Genomic DNA, 12,680 nt, shown 5'->3' with positions numbered 1-12,680 from the left:
TGGTGGTGTCAGTGTGCAGGCATATATTTCTGTGTGTGTTTGTGGGTATGTGTGCATGCATATATCTCTGTGTGTATGTGTGTGTGTATGCATGCATGTATATATATATATATATATATATATATATGTGTGTGTGTGTGTGTGGAGGCGCAATGGCCCAGTGATTAGGGCAGCGGACTTGCGGTCGTAGGATCGCGGTTTTGATTCCCAAACCGGGCGTTGTGAGTGTTTATTGAGCGAAAACACCTAAAAAGCTCCACGAGGCTCTGGCAGGGGGTGGTGATCCCTGCTGTACTCTTTCACCACACTTTCTCCCACTCTTTCTTCTGTTGGCCTGCTCGCTTAGCCAGCAGAGTGGCATCATTCGAAGGCTAAAACAATGTGAACGCATTGTGACCAGCGATGTGTAGCAACATCTGACAGCCTTGTCGGTCACGGTGATCACGGTGATATATATATATATAGAGACACATGTAATTTATATATATATATTATTTATTTTTTTGAAGAACACAATACATAACCTAAGTGCTGCTAATAGTTTCATATGTTGAGAATTACTCAAACATATTCTTCAGGCACAAACCATATATGATAATGAACTAAAAAAATGGAATAAAAGAAGAAACACAAAAAAAACTACCAAAAAATGAAAAACGGAAAATGAAAACACAAAAACTAAAGTGTTGAAAGTAGAAAAGGTAAAAGAGCTGTACTCTTTAGACCTTAAATGATAAAGTTGGAAAGATATCAACAAGTCAGTCAGGAAAAGACGGAATTTTCCAATTCTTCAAAATATATTTATATGGATTGTGTCTGAAGAATATGTTTGAGTATGTCTCAACATATGAAACTTTTATTAGCAATTAAATACATGCAATGTGTCCTTTGAATAAATAATATTTACCTCTCATCAGATGGATGACTTTTTTTGCTGAATTTTCTATCATGGAACAATATATTAGTACATTTTGTATGTGTGTGTGAATATATATATATATATGTGTGTGTGTGTGTGTGTGTGTGTATATATATATATTTGTGTGTGTGTGTTTATGTATATATATATATATACATGTGTGTGTGTGTGTATGTGTGTATATATATATGTGTGTGTGTGAGTGTATATATATATATATATATATATGGACTGGCTCCAACCCATGCCAGCATCCAACCCATCCAACCCATGCCAGCATCCAACCCATCCAACCCATGCCAGCATGGCAAACAGACGTTAAATGATGATGATGCTGATCTATATATCGGTGCGTGTGTGTATATATATGTGCGTGTATGTATATATACATATATTCATGGTTCCGGGTTCAGTCCCACTATGTGGCACCTTGGGCAAGTGTCTTCTATTATAACCTTGGGTCGACCAAAGCCTTGTGAGTGGATTTAGTAGACGGAAACTGAAAGAAGCTCGTCGTATATATGTATGTATATATATGTATGTGTGTGTGTTTGTGTGTGTCTGTGTTTGTCCCTCCCAACATCGGTTGACAACCAATGCTGGTGTGTTTATGTCACCATAACTTAGTGGTTCAGCAAAAGGGACTGATAGAATAAGTACTAGGCTTACAAAGAATAAGTCCTGGGGTCGATATACTTGACTAAAGGCAGTGCACCAGCATGGCCACAGTCAAATGACTGAAACAAGTAAAAGAGTATGCCTATGTATTATACATACATTCATACATATATTTATATATACACACACATACACGCACACATCAATATATCAATTTATGTGTGCATTCTCTGTCTATCTCTTGGCATATCTATCCATCTGGTTATACACCACTTGGTCTGGTTATATGTCTATATCTACGCATACATATATATTTATTTAACACCCACATATCTCTCTCTTTATATATATAATATTATAATATATATTATATATATATATATATATATATATATAATATATATATATATACATACATTCACATACGCACATATATCTGTATATTTACAAATACTTACACACACACACACACACACACACATATATATATATATATATATATATATATATATATATACTTTATTTAAAAGCAGCAGAAATTCAACAAAACCTGTTACTCTGAGTTTCAAGTTCCTGTTCGTCAGGGAACGTGAAACTCCGAGTAACAGCTTTTGTTGAATTCTGCGGCTTTTAAAAAAGCATATTACTCTACCCCTGGTATTTGAGTACTCTTTTTCTACCTTGTTTCACATTTATGTGTTTACTCCGGTATATATATATATATATATATATATGTGTGTGTATATAATGTATGTATATCAATTTTCCTCCCTTGACGCTGCAGATGTAGGAAGTCAGTAGAGACACTTCCACAAGACGGATGGCCAGTTTTCCGCTGCTGCCGTCGTCCGTTCTTAAAATACATAGCAACAGAATCCCTCACCTTGCCAACAAGTTGATCGCTTACGTGCGCACATACACACACACACACGCACACAGAGACACACACGCACTCACACATACATAGATTGTCTTAAACCTGTATGTACTTTTGTATGGTGTATTACAGTAGAAGGAATGAGAGGTGTTTGCTTTGGTGTGTGTGCGTGTGTATGTATGTATGTATGAGTAATTGTGTGTGTATGTATGTATGTATGAGTAATTGTTTGTGTGTGTGAGTGTGTGTGTATGTATGTATGAGTAATTGTGTGTTTGTGTGTGTGTATGTATGTATGAGTAATTGTGTGTGTGTGTGTGTATGTATGTATGTATGAGTAATTGTGTGTGTGTGTCTCTGTTTCAAAGTGTGTGTGTTTGTTTAGAATTGTGTTCGTATGGAGTGTCTGTATGTGAGTATGTATGTTTGTGTGTGTCTGGTTTGTATTTTTGTGCATATGTTCAAGTTGTGTGTCTATATGCTTGTGTGTGTGTGTGTGGGTTTGTCTTTGTTTCAAAGTATGTGTGTGTACTTGTGAGTTTCTATGTTTAGATGTATGTAAATGTGTTTGTGTGCTTGTGTTGCATGTATGTGTATGTGTGTATGTGTGTGTGCGCATCCACTCGTGTGTATATATATACACGCACGTGGATATTTAATGACAGGGGCGTGTATAGCGAAGAAAGGGGCCAGAAGGACAGAAGCTGAGGATGTGGTTGTTGTTGGTAGGGGTGGTCATGGTGGTGGTTGGTGGTGGTAGCAGTGATGATGTTGAGAGGAATTTAGGAAGATTAATGAATGGAATAACGATGATGATGATGATAATGGTGATGATTGTGTCGTGTAACTGAGCTGAAACCTGCTTTTGTATATAATCATGTGTGTATATGTATGTACATATATATATATATTTATATGATGTGAGTATGTGTGTGTGTGTGTTTGTGTATAGATATATATAGCTATGTACATTTATGTATGCACACACATACATCTATACATATATCTATGTTTGTATGCGTATGTATATATATATATATATGCTTATATGTATGTATATATGTATTCATGTGTGTATGTAGATGTTTGATCTTGTGTGTATGTGTATATATATATATATATATATACACACACATACATATACGCATATATGTGTGTTTACTCCGGTATATATATATATATAATAACAATTTAATAAATAAAACATATGCATACATCCATACATATATGTACATACCTCCATCTATATGTATATATACATGCATATATGAGTACAGGACACCACAAATAAACATAGAACACAATGAGAAACGAAAACATAAGACCAAACAAGGAAATGGACTTTTTTTTACAACTTAAAACAGAATACAAGACAAACAGCACAAGGAACATTCCCGCAATGCACACGTCGTTTCTTCTTCTTCCAAGTATTTATATATATATATATAATATATATATATATATATATATATATATATATATATATATACAGGTTATAAATAAATATTTAGGTTCAGATGACTATATGGTGCTTAAGTTGAAGCACCAGAATTTAGTATGGTATTATCCATATAATTTAAATTAAATTGATTATAATCAAAATAAGCAACAAGGATATCCAGAGGTAATGCAGTAAAATTGTTTCATGCAACTCCATTTAATTGAACAGTGCGAATTGTCTATCTCCTTATTCTCTTGGTGATTTTGGATAAAATTATATAAATGAGTCCTTCAAATTTAACTAAATTCTATGTCTTTGTGCAACTGAAGATTGCTCTACATTTTAAAAGTGATGTAATGTTTGAATTGTTCAATTAAATGGAGTTGCATGAAACGATCGTACTGCATTATTTCTGGATATCCTTGTTGCTTATAAATATAATATAAATAAATAGATAGATTTTTGACTTTTTCCTCTTTAATTTCAGACAACCATTCTCGTGTCCTGCTAAACCAGTCCACGAATGCTTCAGGTTCCGACTACATCAATGCCAGCACCATAGTGAGTAGCTTATATTTTTACTCTCTCTCTCTCTCTCTCTCTCTCTCTCTCTCCAGTTGGCAGTACCTGCTGTATGGTGGTCAGATCAGTAATATGTGGCCCTTTGATAAGTCCTTTCTACTACAGGCACAAGGCCTCACATTTTAAGGGAGGGTACCAGTCATTTATGTTGACCCCAGTATGTAACTGGTACTTATTTCATTGACCCCAAAAGGATTAAAAGCAAAATTGACCTTGGTGGAATTTGAACTCTGAATGTAAGGATGGGCAAAATACTGCTAAGCATTTTGCCTGGCATGCTAATGATTCTGCCAGCTCACCACCTTAGTAATAATAATAATAATAATAATACTAATAATAATAATAATAATAATAATAGAATATTAGAATATTCCTTTCTAATAAAGGCTCAAGGCCTAAAATTTAGCGAGGTGGAGCCCTAGTCAATTACATCAATCCCAGTGCATAACTGGTGGTTGTTTCATCAACCCTGAAAGGATGAAAGGTAAAGTTGACCTCTGTGGAATTTGAACTCTGAATGTAAGGACAGACGAAATACTCCTAAACATTTTGCCCAGTATGCTAACAATTCTACAACAATAATAATAATAATAATAACATTGCTTACGAACCACGTGGTTCCGGGTTCAGTCCCACTGTGTGGCACCTTGGGCAAGTGTCTTCTGCTATAGCCTCGGGCCGACCAAGGCCTTGTGAGTGGATTTGGTAGACGGAAACTGAAAGAAGCCCATCGTATATATGTATATATATCTTTATATATAAAAGTGAAGTTGTGTGTCTGTCTCCTACGATTTAGATTCCTAACTACTCCCACATTTTGCGGTGCAGTTTAACCAAAAGTGGGTATCTTATAGTCATGATTTATATCGAGCCCTTTTGGGTATTAACTACGATGAGTCTACGATTTAAAAAAAAATTTACCATCATTTTTACCCATTTTTAATGCATTTTTTGGCTATTATATAAGGGAAGTAACTCTCTTAAAATGCTTATATAGTTATTTCCCTTACAAACCCGAGCAACGCTGGGCGATACTGCTAGTATGTATATATGTGTTTGTTTGTGTGTCTGTGTTTGTACCCCCCAACATCGCTTGACAACCGATGCTGGTGTGTTTACGTCCCCGACACTTAGCGGTTCGGCAAAAGAGACCGATATAATATGTACTAGGCTTATTATATAACCTAGTTTAGTGCAGATCCAGAAAGCAATGTTATTAGGGACAGTTTGGATACTTAAGAAAGTTCTTGGCATCTGAGTTTACTTGTAGCCCATGGTTGGAAATGTTTCTTTTCTGACAGTTTAAGCTGTTGCGCATAAATGAAATAATAATAAGAGGAATGGAAAAGAAGCTACTTGCCACACAGCCACTCTTCATTTCGAGCATTCAGCGACAATATGAGTCTTCAAAGACAGTTGCACCCATAAATTCCAAACTAAAATTTAGGATTTATGGAGGGTCAAAGTTGGGAACAAAAACAGGACAGTGGAGACCTACAGGGAAACCAAACAAAAACAAGCATGGAGGGTCGTTAAGTCTCTTGAACTATGACTCCATATTAATTCCTGAACATATGACTTTTTCAAGCTCTATGTATATGCACACATACACATATATGCTTCTTATATTGTATATATCATCATCATCATCATCATCATCGTTTAACGTCCGTTTTCCGCGCTAGCACGGGTTGGACGGTTTCGACCGGGGTCTGGGGAGCTCGGGACTGCCCCAGGCTCCAGTCTAGTCTGGCAGTGTTTCTACAGCTGGATGCCCTTCCTAACGCCAACCACTCCGCGAGTGTAGTGGGTGTTTTTTACGTGCCACCTGCGCAGGTGCCAGAGGGTCTGGCATCGGCCACGTTCGGATGGTGCTTTTTTATGGTGGGGGGGGGGTGCAGAAATAGAGGGGAGCACCAGTGGGGAGGGGTGGTTCAGAGAAATGATGACAGGTTCTAGGCAAGTAGAAGTAGGATTATCGAGAGAGGGTAATGCATGGTGAAATAGCGTATTGAAGAGGGGGGGGTTGAAGAGTAGACACCTATAATGGTGGTGGGAGGAAGCGACCGGTAAGATGGAGCAAAATATAGAGATATCGGTATTGGTGGTGGGGGGGGTGGAGGGCGGGCGCACCGAGCATTGGAGATGAGGTTTTAGGCGGCAGAAAGAAGACAGGATTGAGATGATTCTTCTGTATATATATATACATATATATTTATATATATAGGCGCAGGAGTGGCTGTGTGGTAAGTAGCTAGCTTACCAACCACATGGTTCTGGGTTCAGTCCCACTGAGTGACACTTTGGGCAAGTGTATTCTGCTATAGCCTTGGGCTGACCAAAGCCTTGTGAGTGGATTTTGTAGACGGAAACTGAAAGAAGCCCGTCATATATATATACATACATATGTGTGTGTGTATATATATATATATATATATATATATATGTGGTGTGTGTATGTGTGTGTGTTTGTGTGTCTGTGTTTGTACCCCCACCTTCGCTTGGCAACCGATGTTGGTGTGTTCACATCCTCGTAACTTAACGGTTCGGCAAAAAGAGACCGATAGAATAAGTACCAGGCTTACACTGAATAAGTCCTGGGGTCGATATGTTCGACTAAAGGCGCTGCTCCAGCATGGCCGCAGCCAAATGACTGTGAAACAAATAAAGAATATATATATATATATATATATATATATATATATATATATTGGTTATATATATACTTTTATAGATATATATAACGGGGTGTGTGATTGTGTATAGAAGAATATATTAATAAAAGGAGTTCCAACCTGTCTGATTTTCACGTTTTATTTACAATCTTATAATGATATAAGATAAGATAAATAATATAATAAAATAAAATAAAAGAATGTTAAATGTTCATCTGATTGAACTAGTACTTTATGCATTGAATTCTGCAATCTTCAGGTTCATGGTAGTAGTGGTGACAGTCATGCTTCACAATTTTTGACTATATATACTTATATATATATATATATAATATACGATAACAAAGTCAAATGCGATACAATAAAATTAATTATTATCGCCATATATATATATTATATATATATATATATATATATATGGTTATATATATATACTTATATACACACACATACATATATATGTACATATTCACACATATATGATCTGTATATCTCTCTCTCTCTATCCACAGACTGACCATGATCCAAAGAATCCAGCATATATTGCCACCCAAGGACCTTTGCCACATACAGTTGCTGACTTTTGGCAGGTAAGTTACAAGTTATTGTTGTTGTCGGTGTTATTGTTGTTTGTGCTTGTTTTCTTTGGCATCGTAATCGTTGTTGTTGTTGTTGTTGTTAAACCTCAAAGTCCACCCTGTTTCTACAATCGTGTTATTAAAACCCTTCCATCCATGGTCACCCCATTAAGTGCATCCTGGAGCTCATCTTATTCATCTGAAGCTCGTTTGTGCTACCAGTGCAATGACTCTTAATCCGTTTGTCCTTTTGGTGTAGTGGCGAAGATTGCGGCCATCCTGGAGCACCGCCTTTAGTTGAGCAAATCGACTCCAGGACTTATTCTTTGGAAGCCTAGTACTTTTTGCCAAACCACTAAGTTATTGGGACGTAAACACACCAGCATCAGTTGTCAAGCAATGTTGGGGGGACAAACACACACACATGCACACACACATACACATATATATATATATAATAGGAAGGTTTACAAAAATAAACAAAAAACGAAGGCAGGTGGAGGGCTTCTTTCAGTTTCCGTCTACCAAATCCACTTAGAAGGCTTTGGTCGGGCCGAGGCTATAGTAGAAGACACTTTCCCAAGGTGCCAAGCAGTGGGAATGAACCCGGAACCATGTGGCTGGTAAGCAAGCTACTTACCACACAGCCATAATAATAATAATAATAATAATAATAATAATATAATAATAATGATAATAATAATAATGATTCTTCCTACTATAGGCACAAGACCCCAAATTTTGAGGGAGGGGTGGCCAGTCGATTAGATCAACCCCAGTATGCAACTGGTACTTAATTTATTGACGAAGGCGGCGAGCTGGCAGAATCATTAGCACACCAGGCGAAATGCCTAGCGGTATTTCGTCTGCCGTTACGTTCTAGGTTCAAATTCTGCCGAGGTTGACTTTGCCTTTCATCCTTTTGGGGTCGATAAATTAAGTACCAGTTACACACTGGGGTCAATGTAATCGACTTAATACCTATGTCTGTCCTTGTTTGTCCCCTCTATGTTTAGCCCCTTGTGTGTAGTAAAGAAATAGGTATTTTGTCTACCATTACATTCTGGGTTCAAATTCCACCGAGGTCGACGTTGCCTTTCATCCTTTCGGGATCGATAAATTAAGTACCAGTTACGCACTGGGGTCGATGTAATCGACTCAATACCTATGTCTGTCCTTGTTTGTTCCCTCTATGTTTTGCTCCTTGTGGATAATAAAGAAATAGGTATTTTGTCTGCCGTTACGTTCTGGGTTCAAATTCTGCCGAGGTCGACTTTGCCTTTCATCCTTTCGGGGTTGATAAATTAAGTACCAGTTACGCACTGGGGTCGATGTAACGACTTAATACCTATGTCTGTCCTTGTTTGTCCCCTCTATGTTTAGCCCCTTGTGGTAATAAAGAAATAGTATTTTGTCTGCATTACTTTTCTGGGTTCAAATTCGCTGAGGGTACTTTGCCTTTCGTCCTTTCGGGATAAATTAAGTACCAGTTACGCACTGGGGTCGATGTAATCGACTTAATACCTATGTCTGTCCTTGTTTGTTCCTCTATGTTTAGCCCCTTGTGGATAATAAAGAAATAGGTACTTAATTTATTGACCCTGAAAGGATAAAAGGCAAAGTTGACCTTGGTGGAATTTGAACTCAGAATGTCATGATGGATGAAATGCCGCTAAGCATTCTGCCTGGTGTGCTAACCATTCTGCCATTTTGACACTGTCATAATCTCTCTCTATATAAACGGCAGTTTGTTTTGTGTGTGTGTCTGTGTGTCTGTTAGGTTGTACCCTCACCCTGACCACGGCTTTCAACCGATTCTGATGAAACTTGACACACCATAGCCCAAGTCATAATTCAAAACTAATGAAGCGAAAATTTTGAAAAGTTCCCCCATTCTGAAAAAAATCGATAAATTCGACATGGGGTCGAGAATCAGAAACACAAACCCAGACTGTCTAGGGGACGCAACTCGACCTTTTTAACTCCTCAAAAAAAATTTACATAATTTTTTTTCCTTTTTTTTGCTATTTTTTGGCTATAACTCTCTAAAAATGCTTTATAGTTATTTCCCTCACAAATCCGAGCAACGCCGGGTGATACTGCTAGTAATGATAATAATAATGGTGTTTGTTTTTGTTTACCAGATGGTATGGGAACAAGGCAGTGTTGTAATAGTGATGCTGACCAAACTAACGGAGAATGCTGACGCCATGTGTCATCGCTATTGGCCAGAAGAAGGCAGTGATCTTTATCACATTTATGAGGTAAGCGCACACCTACTCTCTCTCTCTCTGTCTCTCTCTTTCACATGCACACACATAGGCATATGTGAACACATATATGTACAAATATGCACACCTACACGCACACACACACACTAACAAATGTACACCCAGATATACTTGCACATATTTATATACATGCACATATACAAATATATATATATATATATATATATATACACATATGCATATATATGTATACATGTATATCAACATACACACATATATATATACATTCATATATATATATATATATATATATATATATACACATAGATTTAGATATATATACACATACATTTTTATATGTATATATATATATATATATATATGTGAAGGTGCATGGCTCAGTGGTTAGAGCGTCGAGCTTACGATCGTGAGGTTGTAAGCTCAAATCCCGGATTGGACTGCATGTTGTGCTCTTGAGTAGACACTTTATTTCACGTTGCTCCAATTCACTCAGCTGTAGAAATGAGTTGCGACATCACAGGTGCCAAGCTGTATCGGCCCCTTAGCCTTTCCCTTGGATAACACCGGTGGTGTGGAGAGGGGAGGCCGGTATGCATGGGCAACTGCTGGTCTTCCATAAAACAACCTTGCCCAGACTTTTTCCTCGGAGGATAACTGTCTAGGTGCAATCCCATGGTCATTCGTGACTGAAGGGGTCTCCTCCTACTATATATATATATATATATATATATATATATATATAATAATATATATATATACATATATATACATATATATACATAATATATATATATTACATATATATATATATATATACATATATTATTATATACATATATATAATACTTGAGGATCTAAGAGACCATAAGTCAGGGAGAAGATGCACTCGTATAACTGTCAGTCAGTAGAGTAGATATATTGTTCGAATTTTATAATATTAAGTATCCATCACGGCTGGTCTTACCAATCAGTTTTGTGTGAAGTTATATAATGGAGTGTTAGGCAACAAACCAGTTATATAATATATGTTTTATATATATATACCGTAAATCCCCGAATATAATCCGTACTTTTTTCCAAAAATTTAACGGTTAAAATCCCTAGTGCGTACTATATACGAGGTTAAAAATGAAAAATATTTTCTAAGCAATGTCCAAGTCTCTATTTGCTGTCCAGCAATGTTTATTCAGACGCATTTTGTGATGTCGTGCGTGAAAATACCTTAAGCTAAGCCTGAAAGCAATGAAGTCATAAAAGAATCATCCATAACTTGCAGTAAGCAACATTTATTAAAATAAAAGTATTCAGAACACAGAATAACATGTAACAAAGACAATTTGCAAACATATTTACATTCCCATATAACAGTTAAGAACATCACCATTATTGTATTACGCATGCGCGAAAGTGTTTGTTCGACTAAGTGCTACTGGCTTAATTATGCACGACTCAAGTTAGAGAAGGGGTGCGTATTATACACAAGGTTTAGGTTTTTCAGAGGTACAGCCCCCTAAAAATCCCCTGCGTATTATACTCAAGGGTAGACTATACTCGAGGATTTACGGTATATATATATATATATATATATATATATATATATATATGATTTTTGATTTTGATTTTTCCAGTTTCAGCTAATGAGCTGTGGCCATGCTGGGGCACACACATATATGCACACACACACACACACATTAGTTGGGTTTTTCTATACCAATATATAGAGAGATAGATAGGTAAGCAGTATAACATTGAATTAAAAGATCACTCAGTACTTTATGGAGTACATGTTACTTTTTAGAAGGTTATGGTTGACTAAGCCTTTAAAGTTTCAGCTCGCTAGTACTCTTCAAACTATTTGATGACATCTATAAACCGAAACTTCAAAGTTATTACCGTCCAATCCATGCCAAACATGATCTCATGATCGCAAGTGCAACACCCTAATCACCAAGCCATGTGCCCTCACACACTCACACACGCACACATGTATATGTATATCAAATGTCCTGATGAAGGGGTTGTAACCCCAAAATACAGAAATGCAAAGTAAAACTGCAACTTTGTTTTGTTTAGTTTTTCTCTTCATTTTCTAGTTTATTTTGTTCCTTCTCGCATTGTACAGGCCTTATACAACAAAACTCTTTAAAATATATGTTGATACACATATGTAGGCTTATGTCTAAAGCAAGTTGTTCCAACTGTACAGGTACATCTGGTCTCTGAACATATCTGGTGTGATGACTACCTGGTACGCAGCTTTTACCTGAAGAATCTACAAACCAATGAAACACGGACTGTCACCCAGTTCCACTTCTTGTCTTGGCTTGATCTCTCCATTCCGACATCGGTGAAGGTTTTGCTTGATTTCCGTCGGTCAGTATTTTTATCTCTCTCTCTCTTCATCTTTCTTATCTCTTCCCTTCTCATCCTTCCTTATTACACCAATCTCTCCCTGCTCCCTCTGTCTTCCCTCCTTTTCCTCCCCTACTTCCCTGCCCCTCTCCACCTCTCCCATCTGCTGTGTGTTCCATCCTCTCTCTTTGTTTCTTCTTTCCCCTTTCACCTCCTCTTGTTTTATTCTTCCTGTCTCTCTCCCTCTTTCGTTCTCCAATCCTCTCCTACTCCCTTTTTCTTCTACCCCCTCGCTACTCCCCCTCTCTCTCTCTCTATATATATATATATCTAAATTAATAAATAAATAAAACATATGCATATATACATACATATATGTACGTACC

The 12,680-nt window shown here is 36.9% G+C and overlaps 1 protein-coding gene across 1 annotated transcript; it reads left to right on the top strand.

The window, feature by feature from the left end:
• Window positions 1–4,330: 4,330 nt before the first annotated feature.
• Window positions 4,331–12,315, top strand: LOC115228889 (receptor-type tyrosine-protein phosphatase N2; the record flags this gene model as incomplete). Its single annotated transcript, XM_029799364.2, has 4 exons — window positions 4,331–4,416; window positions 7,625–7,702; window positions 9,835–9,954; window positions 12,149–12,315. Coding segments are annotated over exons 3-4 (287 nt in total), but the record flags the coding sequence as incomplete, so codon positions are not given.
• Between the last annotated feature and the right edge of the window lie 365 nt (window positions 12,316–12,680).

The sequence above is a fragment of the Octopus sinensis genome, unplaced genomic scaffold (assembly GCF_006345805.1).
Source record: "Octopus sinensis unplaced genomic scaffold, ASM634580v1 Contig11315, whole genome shotgun sequence".
Lineage (NCBI taxonomy): Eukaryota > Metazoa > Mollusca > Cephalopoda > Octopoda > Octopodidae > Octopus > Octopus sinensis.
The sequence above is the reverse complement of the archived record's forward strand: the minus strand, read 5'-3'. Positions and strand labels throughout refer to the sequence as shown.